This window comes from Aotus nancymaae, unplaced genomic scaffold (assembly GCF_030222135.1).
Source record: "Aotus nancymaae isolate 86718 unplaced genomic scaffold, 86718_ANA_hifiasm-v0.15.2.pri h1tg000092l, whole genome shotgun sequence".
NCBI lineage: Eukaryota > Metazoa > Chordata > Mammalia > Primates > Aotidae > Aotus > Aotus nancymaae.
The window spans coordinates 9,199,836-9,225,554 of NW_026988507.1; the positions used below are offsets into that span (position 1 = coordinate 9,199,836).

Sequence of the window (25,719 nt, forward strand, 5' to 3'; positions counted from 1 at the left end):
CTCCCCACTTCCCTGCATTATTTATTTCTCCTTATTTATCAATACCTAACATGCCATATCTTTCAGCCATTTATCTTATTAATGTCTGCCCCTCCCAGTGGAAGATCTCTGAAGACTGGTAGCTTTTCCTGTTTTGCTCCACTGAGGCATTTCTGTGGCATACATTGTGCCTGCTATATAAAAAATGCTCAGGAGAGATTTTTTGAGTCAATGAGTGACAGAGCGAAGTCCCTCCCATATTGAACGTGGTCAAATGTAGTCACTGGATACTTTTGGTCATTACTTTGTGGGAAACGCTATGAAAATGGTAGGGTTTTTAAATATACATACATATATATACACAACATATATTACATATATATGTATATATAAATATACATATATATTTATGTGTATATATGTATATTTATATATACATATATATGTAATACATATGTATATATGTATTATATATCTATATATGTAATACATATGTGTATATATATGTGCATATATGTATATATACATATATATGTAATTTCAATAGTTCCTTAAGAAAAAGTCTTTTATCATTGAAAGGGTGTTACATTTTGAATTTTATATATCACTCCTATATTTACCAAGCAATTATCTTTCTCCTATTATGGAGAAAATTACCAATGTTTGATATTTAAACAACCACAACTACATACACACACACACACACACACACACACACACACACATACATACAATTTCACATGAAATGTATACTGCATAATTTTGTGTGAAATATACGTATCTGGCTAGGTACATACACACATATCAGATTGATGTATTTCGCACAAATTCCTGCATGGATTTTAAAAGCTTGTTATGTTTCATTCTCTATGGAGATGTTTAAAGTCAAATTTATCACATACTATTAGAACTATAAGAATAGAAAAAAATGATTTTTGAGTTGTGAAGAGAGGTATTTGTATATTGTTTCAAAGGGATATTTGATAAATAAAACAAATGAAAATTGGTGAAAGCATATAAAGAATTCATCTTTTAATTAGCACTTTTGTGGCTTTTGTCTTCGCCATATTAAATTACATAAAACATATGTTCAAAGTTGAATCTCATAACAGATGACACTTAATTTAGCCCCATTTTTGAAGTAGATAATTATTGCAGATTAGTATTCCTAAGGAGATTAATAATTTATTATGTCTTTATCCCTTTCTAGTGTTTAGTTACATACAGCTCACAGTATTTTATAGATACTAACTTGTTAAGAAAATGATGATTATACATCCTTCCTCGGTACTGTTCCATTTCAGGAATATTTTCTAGAAAACTATCAGAATTTCCTTGTGAAATAGGAACTTTAATGATGACATAATACAACATATATATGTTTATAAACTGAAATGATTAGAGATCGTTGGGACTAGAACCAAGTGACTAATGAGCCAAGAAAGGAAATGTCCCTAATGATCAGTGACACATTACAAGCTCATGCAAACATCCAGTCTAATTAATAATGAGCCATGATTATTAATAATGTAGCATTATTACTATGAAAATGGAGCTTGTCCATTTGTTTAATAGATGCTAATAGTCAGAGGAATTAAGTTTACCTGGAAAATGGTACGGGGGGTCACAGAGCAGCACCATTCCTTTCCCTTCTTTTACTCTGACCTCAGGACGTTCCTCAGGTGGGAAAGGATCAAGATCTAATTACAAAAGGAAAAAGAGAAACATTCACTCTCTAGCCAAGAGAAAGAGAGACATTCATCAATTTTAGCTTTCAGCGACTAACTCACTTTTGAGATATAGCACTTCTCAGTGGTTTGGTGAAGCCTAGTAAAGTCAGCTCCTCGTTCTTACATTGCTGGGATTTATATACACTATAACGTTTTGTGATGAGCTCAAAGTCTACAGATATTGGGAGCAGCCTGCATAAGAATTCTGACAACCCTGAGAATTACAAATGTCCTAAGGACTTTTGTTTCAGACTTAGGGAGAATCTCAGGCAGGGCATTTGGAAATACAATGAAATCAGACAAACCCAGGGACCTACCAAAGAAAGTAAATAAGAAGAAATGACTTCAAGGAATGGACTCATTTGATGGGTATTTCCCTTCCTGAGGGAGGGCTTGGATATTGGGAAGGAATAAGGGTAAAAGACAGGACCCTAATTAGGGAACATGAAAGTGACCAATCTCTTGCTCCTTTTCAAATTCTGGCTTTGCTTCAGTTCTAATTTTCTTTACTCTTTTCTATGTATTTGGAACTTATATTCCGCTTGATTCCTTGATATTCTTCCAATCCTTCATTTGTCTTACTGACTCTATTTTTTTCTGCCATTCTTCCTGTTCCTTACCTGTGATCAGCACCCAAATTATAACATTTAATTGTTACTTTTCTCCATATAAATTATATACCTCTGAAAACCATTTATTGTAAGTGTTACTTTTTGCAGAGGACTCTTCAAATCTACTTCTCTAGCTCTGATGTCTTACTTGAATGCCATCCCTATCCTCAATAGCTTACTTGACATTTCAACTTGGATAACTCAATATCACAATAACCTCTGCATGTGAGGCAACCATTTAAATGCTTCCTGCCATCCTTGAAATTCATTTTTCTTGCTCCCATCGCATTTTTAATGAGAACAGAATGTTTCTGCCCTTTGACTAGACATTCCTTGGAAAAAAAAATTTACAGTCTTCTTTCCTTTTGTGCAATGCAACCTGTTAATTCTTTCCTTATAGTTAATGTATGTTATTTACATTTCCACTCTCACCACACTAATTTAATCTTACTTCTATTCCTGGCCCTCGTTCCCTCTTGATAAACCCTACCATGTAGGACTTCCTAAAATGTTGTTTTCATCCTATACTTCATTTTGTGAAAGATGTAAGTGCTCACGTAAATCACATACTGGAGATCACCTGCTCCAACTCATCTCCCGTGTAAAATTTTCTTGCAGAACAACCTCTGATTTTTAGCTTAGCACAGTTTGTCATTATTGGCCATAACTAAGAGAAATTTTTCATGTAATTTAAATTTAAAATAAATTAAGAAAAATATAATTAAATTTATTCCTACTATGAGAAATAAAATATTAGTGAAAAAGGTATTGTCATATTGGGTCGATCGTTGAAGAGTCATAGCCATTATGTTGCAATATGTGACATTTTCTTCCCCCAAAAGTCAATTTTCACCCCCTTATGGGTGATAGTGCCCCTTTGATAATATGTGGCTTGATGCTTGCATTTATGCCAATTTTTAAAGAGTCATTCAAGATCCTCAGACCCTGGTTTTCCTTTAGTTGACATCGTCATCTTTCACTGTTCCAAGCACCTTCATTGTATGCCTTGGGGCATTTTGTTGTCTCCATCACACAATTAGGGTCCACTCATCTTGTAAGATGCACCTCATCTATGATGCCTTCCTCTCACTATCCTGTCTTGATTTTTCTTCTTGCTGAACTCACCTAAATACACTTACCATTTTTAAAAAGTTACAGTTTACTTACATCCAAAACTCAGGGTTGCTTCAGTGCTCCTGACCATCCCGTAGCTATTGGATGCTAAACAGTAGTAGATTCCAGCATCTTTCTGTTTGTCAGGGTTGTTGATAACAAGGTTTCCTCCTACCATACTGTATCGATCACTGGTCAGATCAACGTCCCCATTATTCATTCTCCATCTATGAGAAAAAGATACAAAGTCAGTATCGGGTCATGAGACCTGGAAACTGTACGGAGCTAACAAAGTTCTAAAATACTCTGGGTACAGCTCGGGGTAAATTCAGACAATTAGAAATATGATTCAGATGGTATTTCTTTGTACTCTACAATTCTGAGTCTCTAGGATCATAATTTGTAATTTAGCTCAGGTACAGACAGGTAAACGTCAAAGTACATACATATTTTGTCTTTTTTTCATGAGGTATCCAAGTGACAAATACTTTAAGTTTTTCTCCATAAATTGATTTCTTGGCAGCTATACATTGGACAAAATTGACAGTCATCTATGCACCAGTTAGATTCATATATATGCAGATATGTTGCATAAAATATTAAAAGCATTGTTCTACCAAAAAAATATAAAATATCAATATCTGACTAAATTTCAAAGTAATTTTTCAATTAAACAAACTAATTGACATTGGGGTTTGCTCAGTAAGTGGCAGTTCTGACCACTAGAGGTCAGTCACACAATTTGAAAATGATAAAAATTGGTTGCATTTTAAAAAATTTATTCCAAGCCACAAATATACCAGTAAAACTAGATCTTCCCCAGCCTAGAGCTAGTGGTGACTTACGCCTTTTCTCAAGACTCAAAGATTACTTTTAATAAAGTAGAAAATGAAAATAATTCTTTTTCCATCTCGCCAAATAATTTCATAACAATATAAGACATGTTGCAGGTAATCAGAGCATTAATTGATAGGGATAGTGTTATAAATAAATTGGAAACAGGAATCTAAATTTCTGATGCGATGATGAAAAGAATGCATGTAGAAAATAGTTCTCAACTAAAAGAACCAACTGTATAATTTTATAATCATTCTTTATCAGGGTTTATTCTTTAAAGTTCCATGTCCTCAGGAAAGTCATAAGCCTAGAGCTGTGGTCAAATTGCTGAAGTGGTAGTGGCTGGTGGCCACATCACTCATTTCCTGGCCACTTCTAATTAGAGTAATGATCATACCCAAAGGGCCTAATTACTTTAGAATATCTGTTATCAAATCAAAGTTACCAGAACATTATTAGTTACAATTTTTGCAGTATAGAAAATAATTCAAAAGCAAGCATACGAAACTGTGATTCTGCATTTTTAAAACTTACTAAATTCCAACTCAATGAATAAAGCCTTCCCCTGTCCCCAGGTGATGGCAATATTGTCCCTGCCTGAACCATCCAGTGTTAAGTTGCTCAGCTCTTGTCAAGACAGTGTGTTTCTTTGTTGGGCAGCTCCAATTTTTGTAATTTTTCCCCTCATTATGTTGGTTCCAAATTTTTGTTTATTGTCTTAACTTCCTCCACATGGATCTGACTATGTTTGTGACATCATACAAGGATTACCTTTTTCTGTGTTTGAGGAAGTTCACTGGTCTAGTTTCAGAAACATACACTATTGCTACAATTTCTTTTAGTAATTTTTTTTATTGTAGTGCTTATTTCCTTGGGGATGGGGGCAAGATAATCAAAGCCACAAGGCTTGTAAGTCGGAAGTAAAGTACTCCATTGTACCTCTCAGGATGTTGCTATGAGTAACAAGTTGTCACAGAACATGGTACAAATATAAAACTACTATATGAATGAAAAATTGGAGGATTACCAAGGTTAGTATAATTTGGCCTGAAATTAGGTACATTTTAAAAACTTTAAATGTTCTTTTCCATCAAAGTAGTTGCATCATGAGCTGATTTTTTTTCTGTTCTTTCATTTTTCCCCAACAAAAGGAGACTGCCTTCATAACAAGACTAAACATCTATCTGTCTTCTCCAGTTCTCTCTATTAATGTATGGATAACCAGGTCAAACTCAAAGAGGAAATTTCAGTGCTGGGTGCAACCTGTGAGAGGCAGTTGGTGAATTACTAGGCAAGCAAAGCTCTGCTTCTTATTGTGCCTGTGGGGTGGGATGATGGGGGCAGCAAGGAGAAGCATAGCCTTTTGCACGTTTCTAGAACATTATCTGAGAGCAACCCTCTCTTCTGGTTGCCTCCATTCCAGCCTAGAGATTGATTTTCTAAGGTCCCTTGTATGAATGTTAACAACAGAGTATTACAGAATAAGTGTCGTTGAAAGAGCTTTTGGGATTTTATCAATCTATCTAGGTAGATAAATACTGAAAAAATTGCATACTTCTTCAGAAGTCATAAAACCTGTGTTTCAGTCCCTGATCTGTGTTTTACTAGTTCTTGAGCAAGGAAATGTACTTACTAAGGATTCAACTTCCTCTCCGGTAAGATTTTCTGGGATTGGATCTCCTCTGCAGATCGTATTAGTTCTACTATCCCATGTCAATGACAAATTGGCTCTCATTATATATGGCTTAAGGGTGGAAATAAGTCTAGCCCATCAAATATTTTCAGTACAAATGTATTATTTATAATTTATAAAATACCTACTTATATTGTACTCCCATGCATAAAATTGAAACAATAAAAATAATTTCAATGGGATGGTGATTTTGTATCTAAGTTCATATTTTATCTTAAGAATAATTTTGTAATTATAGCCAAAGGAAAGAAAAAACTGAGTGCAGTTAGAATCAAATGGGTGGAAGAGGATATTCTCTTTGAAAAGACTTTCTATAATAATAGAAAGTTACTTTTCTATCCAGGAAAAAATATTAAAATTAACTTTTTTGAGTGACAACCTTCAATTAAGTCAGGTGACATTAACACACTAGAACCCCCAATTTCTCTATCAGTCCCTTGTTTTGTCTTCATGGAACCATCGCACAGGTGAAATTCAAATCCATTGGCATTTAGTTGATTTTTGCATCTCATTCTTTGCATCAAATGAGAAACTTAATTTTCTGACCCATCTGAAGCAGGAAAATTCACTGTTGCTTTTTATAAAGTTGTTTTTGATAGCATACATATGTAACCCAGAAAAATAGAAAGAGGTATGTTTATACAGAGTTTCCTATAGATAGAGACATTTAAGAAATTTGCTGTGTTGTATGTAATATAGATATGAGACTGTTGAAAAAGATGGTGCTTTCTAGAGTTATTTGTTCAAGATCTTTACCTGTACTTAATATAATCCATATCTGTAGGTATGAGTTATCCAGGCCAGTGCATACAAAAACATTTTATCCTCAAATCTGTATATTTAAATTATGCATAATTTGATGTAACCATTTGTAGGCTTAAAAACATGATTTCCATTATACAATTTGTAAGAGGATAATGTCAAATGCCAGTAGCATTATCTGTGCAGAGAACAGTAAGTGAATTATTTGCATATATTTAAGAAAACCTGCTATTTGAGCATTAGACAACTTCTTAAATAGCTTGTATGCCAATATTATTGTTAATGTCCATGGAATTTGTAGAAAGCACTATATTATATCTTTACGAGTGCATACATGCTGATCTGTGATCATTACTCTGACACTCCATTCTGAAAAGAGCAGTGAGGTACATTACTTGTAAACCGGGAATGGGCTGGCTCGTGCCCGACAGTTGAGTGAGACTTTCCCTTCCAGTGATTCCTCTGGATAAATGGTATTGATTGGCTGCTCTTCAAAAATTGGTCCAAATCCTTTGTCTTCCTCAGAAACTACAAGAAAAATAAAATTGTTTTACACTGTGCTGCTTTATAAATTAAAGAAAGTTTGAGAACATTGGAAAAACATTTGAAAAAAATCAGAAACAGACTCACCATTTTAATTCAAAACAAAGATATCTGCCCCCATCATACTGAGCCAAACATTAGGTTCTTCATTAAAATTATTTTCTGCACATCTCCTGTCATTTCTATGTGTTATCAAACTTAACTACTTACCACCTCCCCAAACTAGCTGTATTTTCATGCCCCTGAGCCTCTGCATATGCTTTTTATCTTCATAGAATCATCATTCTACTTTTCTCGTCCTGTCAAAATTTGCATGATCCTTGGTGACCTAGACATAGTTAGTTCCATCAGGAAGCCAAAACCTCTCATCTCTCCTGGCTTTTATTGGTCCTCTTTTGAGTTCCTGTAGCTCCCCATATAGGTTATGGTACTTAATACACATGCTATGATTCTTGGTGCAACTTTCTGTTCTACTAGATTGCAAATGCTTGAGAACACGTCGTTATGTCTTTCATCTGTGTACATCATTCTCCTGGGTAGCTGTCTGGTTGTCTGGAAAACAATAGGAACCTAATGATTTTTGAACAAGAGTCTGAATGAAAAGGAGAGCTTCTTGATTTGGGGAAAATGAGTCTCTTTTCTAAGCGAGATTTCTCTTTTTTTTTTCTAAACATGTGACTAGCATTGGCACTCAGTAACATGTAGTACAATCAATCAATAAATTACATGGATAGTGGATCTGAACAACTGGTTTAAGATTTATCACAAACAGCTGTGTTGAGAAAGAGTTGATCCTGGCGGTTTAGTCTCTCTGGAAGGGAAGAGTGACACCTCACAGCAGGATGAGGAAAAGAGAATCACTCACATGCCACCATTGTGGCAGCACTTACAGAGCATAGCGCAAAACCATATGCCTCAAATGAATTAATAATGATCTGTGTGGCTAGAAAGAATGAATATTCTTACAGGTCAGTGGAATGTCTCTGCCTGATCAAAGCCATGATTCACTCCTCCAGTTTATTTTTTGAGAGAGAGGTAAAGGCAATGAATGGCACACAGACATTTTATCTTCTCTAACACTAAACTTGAAGATAAGAGCTCTGTTCCAGCTTCCTTTTGAACAAATAGTTTCGTTATGTCATTCAAATCTTGCCTCAGTACCATTATCAGTGTGCTTTTGGACAAATTATTTAATCTCTCCAAGGTTCAATATCACTTTTATAAAATGAGGATAATAAAATCTACCTGATAAGGTTATTGTCAGAATTATTTTGAAACAATTCATGGAAGATCCCAGTGTACCTGGCTTAATAGTCAGCGATGAATAAATGCTAATTTTGAAAACATTCTCATAAATTTGTCAATCTCTTTGAAATTTAGTTCATGTTTCTTGTGTGTATAAACTATTTGACTAATTATGAAGCTTCTAAAAACAAGAAGCCAAGTTTTCACTCTTGTAGCTCTGGTGCTATTAGCACTGCGTTGTTTGGGACACTCAGTACATGTTTGTTGTACATATAGATGGCTACTAAACCCTCAAGTTACTTTCTCCCCACTCCCTCCAGGTGTGAAGAATTAGTTTCTCTAATTAATAAGTTAACCCAAAATGTTTCAAAGGGAGCTGCCTCGCTCTTGGTTGAAATTTGCTGAAACTTTTATTCAATAGTTTATAGACATCAGACACATTCCATAACCATAATCCCATTTCAGATAGGAGATAAATAGCTGGATCAGAATCAGAAGAATGAGAGAAACTGAGACTTAGCTTCTGCAATGAACTTTTCTAGTTATTGTCTTATGCAAGCAACTTGTTTTACAGGGCTAGGACATTCAGGCATATGTCCTAAGGACTCCATGTGCCTCCCACGTTTGTTATTAAGATTACAGATATGAGGTATTCACAGAGATGCTCTCTGCTAATAATTTTGAAAGTAGTATTCTAGGTTGTCTCTAGTTCCATATCCTTCTTGAGGCTGTAAAAGCCATAAATGCATATAATATTTTCTGCTTCATTTCTAATACTTTTCCCGATGATACCTGATATTTTCTGCCTATTCAGGCTGTAACAGCACAGCAGGGAAGAAATGAGAAATGAATCCTGAATCCCTAATGACTAAAGACTTTCGTTTTTTTATGGAAGGTCTGGATTTTCTGACTTCTGAAAGAAATGACCTTGTGCTTATCTATGATAAAAATCATATGCTATTTTTCTTCTCAGTTTGACAATTTCATAAGCTTTTCCTTGAGTCTCTCCCAATTGCACAGGTTTTCTGACTGGAGCAATTTAGTAACACCTGCCAATTTGAAGATCTAGTTGTTTCTTCTCAATGCATATAAAAATGCTTAAAAAGACAAGTAGAGAAGGGCACTTTTCAATATATCTAGATTCTCTTCTTGAAGGTAAGATAATTTCTATTCCCACTAGAATTCTTGATAAATAATGACTTTAGTGTGAAACATTTTAAAACTATTTTAAATCTAAGTTCATAAATATTTAGAAAACTAAAAATAAATACTGCTTAGGGGATTGTAAAGTTCATAAAGATCTTCTAAGTACTTTGGTACTTATGCGACAAGCCTGGTGATGATGTCAATGTTATTATTACCAATGGAGAAGGCTATCCATTTAAGGAGATTTAAGGAGAAATGAATGCGGATGCAAGTATGCAGATACTTTAAACATAAGACCACAGATTGCACTGGATTGGATCTTAAGTTTCTACTTCTCACAACAGTGTTAGCATAGAAATTTCAGATGGTCACATTGGGGCTACAATTTGATGCACTATAGATGTTAGTTGTCCTTGATTCTGACTTTGGGTACTCAATAAGCTTTTAGACACACCACCATTAAATCAAAAGATCTGCTCTGTGAAAGACACTGTTGAGAGAATCACAGATCTTCAGGATTAAGGATTTTTATTTGAACCTTCTCCATCTTGCATCCTATACGCAGCACACTTGAAAGATTTTTTAGAAACTAAATATCTGTCTCATTTAATAATGGGGAATACAGTAGTGATTAAATATGACTTCCTAAAATATGAACTCATCTCAAGAGGTACAGGCTGCTTACATTAATAAAGACAGATGACACAATCGTATTTCTAATGTAGAAACAGACCGCCCCGGCCTGCCTAGTGTCTGCTTCTAATGTGGCTTCTAGAAGTGCCATTATATGGAGGGTCATCATCCAGAATTCTAAATTTAATTTATAATTTCATTTGCTTTCTTTAAATAAGCTTTTATCTTTTGAAGTAAGGTGAGTTATGGTCATTCAGAATTGCTTTGATTATTGAAAGTAGTGCTTGGCACCTTCAAATACAATAAAGACAGATTCACATGAGCATATTGCTATGTAAAGATTAGTATATTTTCATATTTTAATAAAATGAATAGTCTTAAATATTTCTTTTGATAATGTATCCTTTCATTTACTCTATATGCTTTTGAGATAAAAGTTGGTCAGCTTTTAGAGAACTGAGAATATGTTTTAAGTAGCTTTTGCATCTTAATAATATGTATTTTTAAAAAAGTAAAAGGTGCTAGCAGTGAAAATTTTCATTGAAAATTATAGAAGGCACATACAAATAATGATGAGGCTATACCTATCGGGTTATACTGAGTGTGTATATAGGATTATTCCTATACATAAGGAATGAATAAACCCGCAAAGGGGATATGCAAATATTTAACAATTTTGGAGCTAATTTTTATAGGCCTAACTGGATAATATTGGTGCCTTATGTTACTTTTTCCTCTCAATTAAAATATTTTTCACAAATTATATGTATATATTTCCCAATACTCCACTTATATTTGACCTTTATAGGAAGAGACAATGCAAGCTTCCAGGGATTAAAATAAGAAGCTAATCTCCAAGAAAATACTGAAATTATTTTTCACATTGAGAAAATATTACAGTTAAGATATTTCCCTTTGCCCTTTCCAAGAACAAAAAGCAGAATAGGACATACTTAATACCACATTCATTTTTCTATTAAGTATTTTGTTTTATAACTATACGCTTCTTACTTTTCTAAACTTTTTAGCCTGAATCACATAATGTATTCCATTTGATGGCTTAGCAATTGCTGTATGTATTTTATTTTAGGAACATATTTGGGACCTTGAAAGAAAAACTACTCAAAGCAAGCATCTGTATTGCATCGCCAGGTTCAGCATGAACCTCTTGACCGGGATCCTCATGTTTCCCCTGCAGACTGTACCTGAGTTTATCGCCATGCTAGCTCATCTATAGTGCTCAGATCCAGGGAAAAGGACTTTCAGGGATATTAAATTCAAGGCTCAGCAAAGGATCCAGTAATGTAAGCATTATGTTCCTACCCTACAGAAAATACTGTCATCTATTGATTTTTTCGTATAGCCATGGAAACACTTAGATGACAAATTTTGATGCTTTGGAAGTATTATGGGGGTAAAAGGCATAAGAAACAAACCACAGATAAAGACTGTGTTTTTAAAAACTAGAATTATTTTTTAAATACATTTCTTCTTTTAATAGATAGATTCTTCTTAAAAGGAGCACAAAGTTATAGATGACCTCTCAAGCTAATTGAGGCTTTAACACTTCACATCTCTGTTTTGATCTGCTCCTAATGTAAATTCATTTATTTCCTACCTGATAGTGTATCATAAATGTATTACAGATGTAAGTACATTTCTTAAATGTGATCAAAAAGATTAAGACAGAATAAATAATGTATGAATATCTGCAGTCACATTTACTAATGTAAATGACAGGCAGAAGCGACTGCTCTTTCATTCTCACGTTCACCATTAACATAACCAGTCAATTATATGATCTCAAACAGGATTACTTCACCTATCACTGTGTGGAGAGTCTCCACTGTAATGTTGTCATTTTATTTCTGGAAATTGAAAGTAAAATTATAATTTGTGCTTCAGAGGTATTTTTATTTATTTTACATGCTTTTTGAGACAAACTCCACTTCCCATTCTATTTCACCTCAATCTGTTAGTTAGTAAACACAATTTTAAATATGTTATAGTAAATATGTTATAAGAAGAGTCCTTGGAAAAATCTGTTAGAAAAAAGTGATGGCATCAAAATTTAAAGAGACTAAGATGGAAATTTTTACCACATTTACAATATTACAGTGATTATTGGTTGGGGAGTGGTTTAAACTCTCTTGAAACTCTCTAAAAGAGTTAATATTTAAACTGCCACAAAGCATCCTTCTCCCACATAGCACAGCTTCCTGTCTTCACTGCCACCCATTTCCTGCTGATAAAAGAAGACGGGCTTAGCCTTTAAATATGCTGGTGCCCCAGTTTTTTAGGGTCATGGGTAATAGGTAACATTGCAGTACTTTTCCGTAACTAAACATAGAGAGTAAGGAGTTGGTCTCAAAAACTTGTAGAACTACAGCTATTAGAATAAAGAGTAGGGTCAGGTTAGCAGAAAAGTTAAGTGAACTAAATTCTCCTTGCTTGGCTTTACCTGCCCGAAGGGAGCCTGTCACATATCTCTAGAGCAACTACTTCCTTGTCCTGTGACCCACCTCTGAAGCATCTAGACTCTGTTTTACATACCTGGCTGGGCATCTTCTGACACTTATCTCATATCTGACTATATCCTAATAAGTCTCAGGAGATCTGATGGGTTCATCAGGGGTTTTCACTTTTGCTTCTTCCTCATTTTTCTCTTGCTGCTGCCATGTAAGAAGCACCTTTCGCCTCCTGCCATAATTCTGAGGCCTACCCAGCCATGTAGAACTGTATGTCCAATTAGACCTCTTTTTCTTCCCAGTCTCGGGTATGTCTTTATCAGCATCATGAAAACGGATCAATACAATAGTTATCCTTGATTTGGCATGCAAGTTCTAGCATGGGTTGTTCAGTGATTCTTCATGATTTTTCATTTTCCTACCATTATGCAGTGGCTTTTGTAAGTTACTAGTGTTACTATACTCACGGAGCACCTCCTTGCCAGTCATTACGCTAGAAGTCATCACTGCAATTCATTTTTCAGTCCTCACAACAATGTTGTGATTTTTACATATTGGAAAGTTGAGGTTCATAGTAGTTATATAATTTACACAAGATAATAAGATCAGCTAGTGAGTACTGAGCTGAAAATGCAAATTCAGGTAATCTTACTCCAGACCCTGTATTTTTTTCCCAGTATACAATGCTGACTTTATTTCTGCAAGATCTGTTCGGTAGTTGAAGTAGGATCTAAATTAGAAGGATTATTAAACAATAAATTTTTACAATATCTGTGGACTTTTAATTGAACTGAATCTTAAGATTCCAAGTTCACTAACTTTAGTTATCTCCCTTGCAACAAAGTGAGAGGCTTTCAAAAATAAGTTCAATGCTTAGAAATTTTAAAATATTGCTTCCAAGTTTAGTGGCATAGCACTGTTACAAAGCATGCAGGAAAAAATGCCAGCCACATTTAATATTTTCCATTTGCTACAATCCTCTAATAGGATATTTGTTTATGATGTATCCACTCATTCAACAAACAATTTGCTTATAATCTCAGAAAGATCACCTTACAAAATTTCACAGTAATCTAACATTAACCATTTGCCTTAAATTTAGAGAGTTAATGGCTTAAAGCAGAGATAAAATATGAGGCTTAAAGCAGAGATAAAATATGATTCAATAGAGAAAAGATGTTTACAAGATTTACTCTTTGGTCAGCTTACCTCCATGACCGTATCTTCTGTACCATGTAAACTCTAAAAATGAAAGAAAAAACAGTTTTGATCCTGAAGCAATTATTTAAATTGTGGTTTCAAACATTACTTGAATAGCTGAGATGCTAGACAATGGAATGAGAGTAGTGGCCCTTTACTATAAAGGTTGAAGTATCAGGCCGGGCGCGGTGGCTCACGCCTATAATCCCAGCACTTTGGGAGGCCGAGGCAGGTGGATCACAAGGTCAAGAGATCGAGACCATCCTGGTCAACAAGGTGAAACCTCGTCTCTACTAAAAACACAAAAATTAGCTGGGCATGGTGGTGCGTGCCTGTAGTCCCAGCTACTTGGGAGGCTGAGGCAGAAGAATTGCTTGAACCCAGAAGGTGGAGGTTGCGGTGAGCCGAGAACGGGCCATTGCACTCCAGCCTGGGTAACAAGAGCGAAACTCCGTCTCAAAAAAAAAAAAAAAATTGAAGTATCTTCACATCTGTGCATATATTTATTTCTTAAATTTACATTTATAGTTATAGCACCAAAATTTGCCGTTAATTAGTATGAATTTTGAGTACTAAAATAATTTTTGTTTTATTCATAAAAATAAGACTTCACCCAATGACTTTACCAAATTTTTTCTTTCTTATGTTTACATTATATATGTGTAAATATATTATGCATATGATTGAATACATATATGTATTACATACATTACATATATATGATTACATACATATATGTATGTGGGTGTGTGTGCGTAATTACTATGGTTATAAAATATATATTTATCAATGTCATTAAAATCCTTAAGTACTAATGAAATGGTCTTTTCTGAGTTTTGGAGTGAGCATAATAAAAACTATTCCCCAAAATAAAACAATACTTTTCATGTTCTTAATAATGATGCCCCTCAGAGTAATCATTTAAGTGATTAATCATAAAAGGATGAGGACCATTTATGTCTGAACAAAACAGTCACCCAACAATTACCTAGTGAGCTAGGTCATTAATATAAAAGTATTAGAAAAATTGATTGTTAGAATTCAATTTTTCTAATACTTTCATGATAATGACCTAGCTCAATAAGTGCTTGTTGGGTGACTGTATCAATTTTTCAGATAAAGATATGATGTGCCTCTCATTGTACAAAATAGGTCTGAATGCTTCACACTTGCCTTTGAAAGACAGAAATACAATATTTCTTTGTCCTAAAACTAATGTATTCTCAAAATTGTTTTATTGGTCTTACGTCCCTACACACATTGCAGATTACATTAATCATTTTTAAATTATACTGATCAAATTGGTAAAAGAGTTATAAGATTCAATAGTGTGTTACATCTACCTAGAGCTCTCAAGAAGTTATTAATTTTCAGAAACTTTGTGAATCACTTGTTAAACATAGCCAGTATTAAAAATTAATTTACAAATACATCAATTATATTGAGTAAAGGGAACAAATACTTAAAACCCATTACCTTCTCTCTTCCTTTTTTTTTTTTTTACTATATGCCATTGTGGTTATTTATAGCTGGATGGTGAAAGTATTATAGACTGGTGAGCTGTTGCACATCTTTCTCAGTTCAACATTAATGATGTCAAGTTGAAATTAACCACAGTAGGAGAATTTACTCCTCAGGAATAAACAAATGCTACACTCCAGGGACCTCCCCAGAGATCTAGATCTTAAACATTCACCAGCACACTATTATCCAAGATTGATGAAGTTCTGTGAAATCTTAATTGAAATTAAAAAGAAAATAGGGTCAGCCTAAATACATATTTATATACTTGTCTGACCCAGCTATCAAAAGAAAATAATGTTTACTCCATACAACACATTTAATAAAATAAACTCACATATCAATTATGTTGACATAATATATGTAGAATATACAAAGGATATTTCTTACCTGCTAGACAGGTGGTAATAGATATCATCACAAGATAACTGACCAGAAACCACATTTTCATCTTGTATTCAGTAGTTCAGTTCAATTTTCCAAAAAAGAATTTAGCTTTATGGCAGTTGGATAATATTAAACACCTGCATCAAGAAAGAAAACAAGAAGCAAAGAAATGGAGAGAGAGGGGAAGAAGGAGAGAGGAGGAGAGGAGAGGAAACGAAAGAAAGGGAAGGAAAGGGAAAATGTTCATCATTTGAGGAAAACATTATTAACCTATTTGATTTTATGCTTTTTGTTTGTAGAATAAGTTTTCATTTATTTAAATATATTTGTAAACACCATGTTTTGAAAAGAGTAGAGTCATATCAGAAAACTTCAGCTGACATCCTAGTATTGACACAATACAATCATGAGCGTCACTCAGTCATGTGTTTGAGTTTCTTTTCCTCTTTAACCATTGAGTATAATAATCCTTTTCTAAAAATAGCACAGTTATAAACATTTTGATATCAGTCACTTTAATTGAAGGTTACATTTAATCGAAGGCCTGGTGGAAAATTCTACTGAAGTTACATTGGTATAAGAGCTTGTAAACTCACAGACATTACACAAGGGTGATAATGTTAGCATTTTCTGTTGGTGGCTTGTGGAAAATTTTTGCCAGACATGCTAATTTTAAATGTTAAAATATATTAACTAATAAAATATTCATTCCTCCTCATTCCTTTTACTTCTTTCATTTATTCATCCAACAAAAAGCAAATAATCATTCCTTGCATGTCAACAAGGGACAATCAAGGTTTGTCCATTCGGGGAGTCTTCTTTCAGGACAAGAAGAAAATAAAATTACTAATATAAATGAAAGTACAAAGCCATGTAGCAGTCTAATTAAACCCTCTTTTACAAATTTTGCAATAATGTATGACCATGTGATTACATTGCTAAGGTTTCACCCAGGACCCTGAAATAGCCTCATGCAGGTGAAGGGCCCTGCAACTTATGTTTCATCATCTCCATGGTAAAATCCGCAACTGTGACTAAGCGTGTACGTATGAAGACTCAAAAAAGAAAGACATAGATTATTTGCTCTTAAGAAGTTTATAGAAAAAAAAAGCACAGATACGTAAATAAGCCACTGCAATGACATAGTTGCATGGACCTGTATGCTATTAAACGTTAAAAAAAGTTAATCATTTTCATTGAAACCATGGTAAATGCAGCGTGGTGTGGTGGGAACAGGCCTGCCTGCGGTAGGCAGGGCATTATACAGGAGGGTAGCATTCTTAGATTTGAGTCATTTGGTGACTTCCTGTCTCAACCACCTCTTATTGGAGCACCTTAAGAATGATATGGCCCAGGGCATTAGAAAGAACACTCTTCAATAATGACAAAATAGGAGTTTCATCTTGAAAAGACATTCAATCATGCTTTAAAAGAACATATAATATCATAATTGAGGTTTCATGACATGGAGTTGAGCAAAAACATAAATTAAGATAGAGCATGGGCTGGGTGTGGTGGCTCACGCCTGTAATCCCAGCACTTTGGGAGGCTGAGGCAGGCAGATCACCTGAGGTCAAGAGTTCAAGACCAGACTAACCAACATGGTGAAACCTCCATCTCTACTAAAAATACAAAATTAGCCAAGCGTGGTGGCACATGCCTGTATCCCAGCTACTTGGGAGGCTGAGGCAGGAGAATCACTTGAACCAGTAAGGTGGAGGTTGCAGTGAGCCAAGATCATTGCGGCATTGCACTCCAGCCTGGGCAACAAGAGCGAAACTCTGTCTCGAAAAAAAAAATAGAGAGAGAGAGCATGAAAACAATTCTGAAGGGAAAACACATAATGCTGTAGTATTAAGCATATAAATATATTCAAACATTATTTAAAACAGCAACTTTAAAATCCTACTGATTGCTTGCCTCATACTATTATACAAAACAAAAATATGGGAGTCTATTTTTTAACGGATTTTGAGAACACATATACTCTCTGATTTGCAAGAATCCTAACACTGCAGAGGCTGGACAAAATTTTTACCTGGCCCATGGTAATATATGGACCAAGATAAACATATTTTTTATTTTTAATATATATAAGTCTGAAATTTTAAATGTTTATTAATTTCCTAGGCAGAATTGGGCAGAGAGGAAAATAGTTTAATAGAGGTGAAGAATGAAAAACAATTCTCTTAGAGGACAGCAATATCAATTACATGATCTGTGGAAAGATTTTTAGCTTTTTATTTTGATTGTGCAGCATCATTGTTATCTAAATACAGACCTGAGTGAAAATGTTGGAAATGTGTACACATTGGTTATACCTGTCTAAACTTCTGTCACAACATGTGCATTTGATCATTTTTTTGTACTGATAGTTTCTAATTCTTCTCATTGGGTTATGCATACAAAATGAGATGAGTTCTTTTAATGAAGACAAAGTTAGAAAAAGCAAACACATTAAAATGCCAAAACTTTAATGCTAATCAAGGAATTGACTGTAAAAATTAATTTAGATAATATATTATTATTTTTAATTGTAATTTTATTATTACACAAATTCTATTATGTAAACTATGCATGTTGGCACATGTTCCCATATTCTGTGGTTCCCATAGTTTGTGTAATAATAAATTCTAATTTGTGTAATAATAAACTGTTATAATTTGCAAATTCTAAATGTTTCCCACAGATATTCACATTTAAGAGCAAGAGATGCTGCTGCAGTGTTGGTACTGAGGGGCAAGGAAGCAGCACTGACCGTTAAAAAAAAAGAAAGATAAATAAAGGTGAAGAATTCAGAGCAATTTCTGTGAAAGTTTGCTTCTGATTTTTCCTTTTGATAGAGTACATCAGTGATATTTTGGTCTATTTACCCATGAACTTCATAGATAATCTGGAAAAGAAGTAGGATAGGCCAAAAGAAGGATTAGTTGTGTCCACATACAGCAAGAGATCTCAGTAAATTGTAAATAAAATACAGACAACTTTTCTAGGGCTAGAATCTAATTTAACAGTTCCTTCTCAATAATGACCACAGAATATGGGAGCATGTGCCAACATGCATAGTTAAACGGGTACAGGGGAAGTCAGCCAGATCTTGTCTGAATTTTGCTTCGACCACTCTTTAGCTTGCAAGTTTGGACAAGTTACTTATCCTCTGAACCTAATTTTCCTTATCTTTTAATATGGAAAGAATACCTATTGCATAGCACTATTGCAAAGTTTGCATAAAGTTGTTCATGCAAAATGCTGACTGTGAAAGTATTCAGTAATCATTTATTATTCTATTAGACCATAAGCCAACCAGGACAGGGGATACATATCTTGTTCATTGTTGTGGCTCTAATGCCTGTCACACAGAAGTTACTCGATATGGATTTATTGAATAAATGATGAAATGAATAGATCATGTACATAACTATAATCCAACGCACTTGCCATAAACAAAATGAACTTCAATTTTCTAAAATAAGGATTAGATCGGGTGCAGTGGATCATGCCTGTAATCCCAGCAATTTGGGAGGGCAAGGCGGGTTGATCACCCGAGGTCAGGGGTTCGAGACCGGCCTGGCCAATATGGTAAAACCCCGTCTCTATTAAAAATACAAAAAATTAGCCAAGTGTGGTGGCTCGTGACTGTAGCCCCAGCTACTTGGGAGGCTGAGGCAGGAGAATTGCTTGAACCCGGAAGCTGGAGGTTTCAGCGGGCAAAGATTGCACCACTGCACTCCAGCCTGGGTGACAGAGTGAAACTCTGTCTCAAAGTAAAAAAATAAAAAAAGAAGAAGAACAAAGAATAGGATGATGACCATGGGTAAAAAGAAATGTCTCTTACTGGGGCTTTGATTCTTGTTAGGGATTCCTGTAGTTTATAAATATACTCCAGAAAGGATATTTTAAGTATCAATATTTAAAAGTATTTTGAAATATGTGGTTTATTGGGCATTACTGGAAGTTTCTGTTTTCCAGTTTTGAATATGTACACTCTAATCAGAATGAAAAGTTATTTTCATTATTTTGAGCCTGTGTTATTCCATGCTATCTTTTCCTTCACTTCAAAATGTTGCCTCTTTCAGTAGGACAGTGAGATATCCCCCAGCAGAATGTAATTTATTTTATGCAACGGGTGTCTTGCCATTCGGATATGAAAGCATCTTTCACATCTTGTTCACACATTTGTTTTCTGCTGGTGATCTGTTCTATTGTGTCACCAGTTATCCTATCATTTGTGACTCCCCCATCACATCCCTCAGCAGCACAGTAAAGAAGGCACCAAGCTGAGCCCATTCCTGCTAATGTGGAAGAAACTGCTCTTATTACTTCTCTCTTAAGGCCATACCACTTAATATTTCACAGCTAGCCCCCTGACCTCCATGGACCCGAAAGTGTTGCACGAAGTGGCAAAGTTAAAAAACAAGCAACTCTGACAAACATGCGCCAGTCACAGGAGCAGACCTGTTTCTTCTCAACAACTGAAATAACAGAAGGACCAGAAGCAGGAAGTGGGGGTGCATTCCTTTTCCCGAGGCCATGCTGTGCTGGCCAGCTCCCTGAGTATGTCAGCCTTCAGAGCCCTGTGACCTCTCATACGCCCAGCCAGGCCTTATGCCAGGTACTGCTGCTGCATCTCACAGTCTCACACAGCTCTGTGGGTCTTGATGACTGCTGGATCCCTGACATGGACTGGCACTCTGTTAATTTCCAGTAGAATTCACCTTCTGTTCTCCGACATCCTTTACTAAATCTCTTACACATATATTAAAACAACAACACTTCACGATATAGTGAGGCAATGCAGTATAACACATCTTTGTCTTTCTTTCTCCTTCTTTCTTCCTCTACTTGTCATTCTTCTTCCCTCTCCTCCTTTCCTTTAGACAACACTGGGGTTTTCTCATTTGAGAAATATGGCCTATATCTAGATAAGCAGTTTTTCACTGGATAGACCTCCATCTAGCTCTTGTCTTGTTTTATTCTGATGCTGGATAGTTCAAATAAATTATTAAAAAATGCTTCAACAACACATTAGGAACTATTGTTTACAAAGAATTTAGTACTACTACGTAATCAAAGTGTGTTACATCAAGGCAAATAAAACTAGTTTTCCATAGCATTGATGATGAGACAATCATTTACACTGACAGAGATCATCACATGAATATTGAAGAAATATTCATATATATCAGCAAGCAGTCACATCTACTTTTACAAAAAAAATTTTGGCACATCAGGCAAAAAATAAAATATGCCTTTATCCTTTAATTGTAACTCTATTTCAACTTCATGAAAGTTCATTTTTTAAAAAGATATTTAACCTAAAATTTGATGTTGAACAACATTCACTAGAAAGTTCTATTTCCAAGAAATTATCAGAATCTTATTCAAGTTAAGCACATATTATTCTAGGCAAAAAGACACCAATATTTCCTACTCTACAATTCAAAATTGAGGGACATTTTCCTCTCAGGCTTCATCTGAAATTCTGCCTCTGCTGCTCAAGTCCCTTAATCTTCTGAGGTGTCAGTCTTCAAAATGAAGATCCAAATTCCTACTAAGAATATTATCGTGAGGTGTAGGTAATGCATGTATAAGGATATGTGTGTGTATGGATGTAAAGCTCTACAACATATGTACATAAAAGTGAAGTGAACAAATAAAATTTTCTGGGAATAAAACTAGTTTTGAATTTTAAAAGAGCTACCACTATTTTATTTATTTATTTATTTTTGTTGTACTTTAGGTTCTGGGGTACATGTGCAGATCATGCAGGATTGTTGCATACGTACATACATGGCAAGGTGGTTTGCTGCTTTCATCCCCTCATCACCTATATCTTGTATTTCTCCGCTTGTTACCCCTCTCCACCCTCCCCACCCCCTGCTGTCCCTCTCCTAGCCTCCCACAACTGACTACAGTGTGTGATGCTCCCCTCCCTGTGTCCACATGTTCTAATTGTTCAACACCTGCCTATGAGTGATAACATGCAGTGTTTGGTTTTCTGTTCTTGTGTCAGTTTGCTGAGAATGATGGTTTCCAGATTAATTCATGTCCCTATGAAGGACACAAACTCATTGTTTTTTATGGCTGCTTAGTAGTCCATGGTATACATGTGCCACATTTTCTTTATCCAGTCTATCATTGATGGACATTTAGGTTAGTATCCTGAAACTGATAAGCAACTTCAGCAAAGTCTCAGGATACAAAAATCAATGTGCAGAAATCAAAAGCATTCCTATATACCAATAACAGACAAACACAGAGCCAAATCAAAAGTGAACTACCATTCACAATTGTTAAAAAGAGAATAAAATACCTAGGAATAGAACTAACAGAACTACAAACCACTGCTCAATGAAATAAGAGAGGATGCAAACAGATGGAAAAACATTTCATGCTCATGATTGGGAAGAATCAACATCGTCAAAATGGCCATACTGCCCAAAGTAATTTACAGATTCAACACTATCCCCATCAACCTACCAATGACCTTCTTTACAGAACTGGAAAAAACTACTTCAAACTTTGTATGGAACCAAAAGAGAGCCTACATAGCCAAAACAATCCTAAGCAAAAAGAACAAAGCTGGAGGCATCATGCTGCCTGACTTCAAACTATACTACAAGGCCACAATAATCAAAACAGCATGGTACTGGTACCAAAACAGAGACATAGACCAATGGAACAAAACAGAAGTCTCAGAAGCAACATCACACATCTACAATCATCTGGTCTTTGACAAACCTGAGAAAAACAAGCAATAGGGAAAGGATTCCCTGTTTAATAAATGGTGTTGGGAAAAGTGGCTAGCAATGTGCAGAAAGCAGAAACTGGACCCCATCCTGAAACCTTACATTAAATTAACTCTGGATGGATTAAAGATCTAAACATAAGACCTAACACCAGAAAAACCCTAGAAGAAAACCTAGGCAAAACCATTCAGGACATAGGCATAGGCAAAGACTTCATGACTAAAACACCAAAAGCATTGGCAACAAAAGCCAAATTAGACAAATGGGATCTAATTAAACTCCAGAGCTTCTGTACAGCAAAGGAAACAATCATTAGAGCAAAGGGCAACCAACAGAATGGGAAAAGATTTTTTCAATCTACCCATCTGACAAAGGGCTAATATCCAGAATCTACAAAGAACGAAAACAGAAAAAAAACAAACCATTCAAAAGTGGGCAAAGTATATGAACAGATACTTTACAAAAGAAGACATCAATGAAGCCAAGAGACATGAAGAAACACTCATCACTGGTCATTAGAGAAATGCAAATCAAAACTACATTGAGATACCATCTCACGCCAGTTAGAATGGCGATCACTAAAAAATCTGGAGACAACAGATGCTGGAGAGGATGTGGAGAAATAGGAACACTTTTACATTGTTGGTGAGAGTGCAAATTAGTGCAACTATTGTGGAAGAAAGTGTGGTGGTTCCTGAAGGACCTAGAAATAGAAATACCATTTGACCCAGCAATCCCATTACTGGGAATATACCCAAAGAATTATAAATTGTTCTATTATAAAGACACAGGCACACATATGTTCATTGTGGCACTGTTTACAATAGCAAAGCGCTACCCCTTTAAAAGGGATATAAATTAAATACACAGTTAATTAAGCACTTTCATATAAATATTCTCTCTCTCCAATTAATTTTGGATTATTAAAAGCAATTTAAATATAGGTGATGTAACTCCCTTTAACTGACTAATGGTATTTTTTAGATGTTCTTCTCCAGCCTCACACTGATTTCTTTAAACTCATCAACAAAAGTCTAACCGTTTTCTACAGTCATTAACAAGGTTTAAACAGATTATTGCTGTGGTCAAAGACACTTCATACAAATTTCTGAAGACCATACCGTTCTGAGCCAAGGAATATAGTAAACACAAGGAAAATAGCCGCTTTTCTGCTAATGATTATAAGCACTTTCCTTCCTTTGCCAGAACAGAATATGTCGTTAAACGAGCAAGTAGAGCTGCATTAGTCTTCAGATGGTGACAGCCTTCGCCCCTGAAATAGCCTGCCACCTGAATGTGTGTGCCATATAAATGAAAAGGGAGCCACACAACACATTCTAAAACATCTCATGAAATATAACATCTCCAGAGGGTCAAGCATTCCAACCTTCACTTGGCACACTTACTACAATAATTCTTGAACTTTAGTATGCCTACAAATTACTTACGAAGCTTGATTAAAATGCAGATACTTGAGCTCTTTCCACAGAAATTCTTAGTATTCTTTTGATGTGCTCAGGAATCTGTCTAATTACCAAGTACACCCCAAATGCCCTGGACCACATTCTGGAAAACACTGACTTAGTGTTATGAAAAATACACTAATTATAGAATATAAAACATCCTTTTTATGATCTAGATCAAGAACAGATTTTTAAATATCTTTTTAAAAAACTAATAAAAAATAGGGACTTTAAATCTATCTAGAATAAAAGAATTCAAATCCTGGCTGTGTTACTAGCTGTGCATCTTTGGGCGATCTATATGATCCCTATTAACTCAGTACAGCTCTAGAAATGTGAGCGATTTGGTCAGGATCAGATAAGAAAATGTAGTTAGTGACTTGTAAGATTTTAAGCAGATATGTCTGTTACTTCCTTCTCTACTGCCTTTATGTATCTGAGGTTACTGTGTCACCTTCAGTACTCCCATTCATTGCCTGGCTCCATTCAGTCTTTTCTATCCATATTCTTCATGTAAAACACTGACAACAGAGAGGTTGTCAGTTTCACATCCCCTCATCCTTCCCAACTCCTACTAAAACCTACCCACCATGTTTTATCTTTCATTCAATACTCATGTAATATATTAAGCAGCAGTTCTTTGCCAAACCTAAAATATGGCTTTGCCCTTGAGTAATAAACTGATTCTTATTAATGTACTGATGGGAAAAGGTTGAGTGGAATCTCATAAATACATATGTGAATTCTAAATCTTGCTTGCTAAAACAGTACTTCTTTTGTTCATTAATTGAATCAGTAATTCTCATCATTGCTGATAATCAAGAAACCACATCACTTGATTTTTTCATTATTACTATCTTTATTTTCCATTAGCATCTCATATTTTGTAATGCTAAGCAAAATAACTGTGTGGAGTTGTTACCCTATCTGTTCCATGGGCAGGATAGTTTGGAATCAGCAGGGCTTTTCTGCATTTTCTCGAACTTTATGAGGTACCTAACCATACATACACATACTTCTAAAATGTAGGACAAAAATCTATGTGGGACTTCCTATTTTTGTTACCACCTAAAAATGATGGTTTCCTGAAATTCCAGGGAACATGCATGGCTGTAGCAGTTATAGTCCTGTGTGATACCATGGGCTTAAATTATCCCAGGGAAAAAAAGTGCTATAAATATCACAAATGGAGTTCCACTATTTTTACATTCCTCTGCTGCATTACATCATTTCAAAAATAAATGAGCAATTAATTTAATTATAAATCCAATTATCTAAAAATGTAAGCAGTCATTCTGTAAAATGTGTGCCTTGCTGTCAGCACTTAATTAACATCCACATCTGTCAAAGCCTTAATATTTTACTGCTTAGCAGCCATTTCTAGAGATGGATTGACTTAAAGGGATTACACAGGTTGCTCAAATACAAATAGCTAGTAACAGAGCAAGGGTTTGACATCTTCTATTCCATACAGATTTAAATCCCCTGTTATTTATTACTTAATTTTTAAAAAATAATTAGTGTCTGTCTTTTCTTTAGATTATAAAAAAATAATATTTAGCATATTCAGTGATTAACATATTTTTTATAACAATAAGTCATTGTTTCCCAAACTGTGGTCCAAGGGCCACCGACATGA

General features: G+C 35.0%; 1 protein-coding gene across 4 annotated transcripts in view; it reads right to left on the reverse strand.

Annotated features, from left to right (window-relative positions):
- CNTN1 (contactin 1) overlaps window positions 1-25,719 on the reverse strand; it is a 385,274-nt gene that overhangs the window by 152,939 nt on the left and 206,616 nt on the right. For all 4 annotated transcript variants that reach the window (XM_012465626.2, XM_064369834.1, XM_012465627.2 and 1 more), the window contains 5 exons: window positions 15,872-16,005; window positions 13,970-14,002; window positions 7,121-7,253; window positions 3,488-3,660; window positions 1,584-1,679 (listed from right to left, as the gene is read on the reverse strand). In XM_012465626.2, the coding sequence (XP_012321049.1) occupies window positions 1,584-1,679; window positions 3,488-3,660; window positions 7,121-7,253; window positions 13,970-14,002; window positions 15,872-15,932 (496 nt within the window). In that variant the 5' untranslated portion in view covers window positions 15,933-16,005. The remainder of the gene's footprint in view (window positions 1-1,583; window positions 1,680-3,487; window positions 3,661-7,120; window positions 7,254-13,969; window positions 14,003-15,871; window positions 16,006-25,719) is intronic.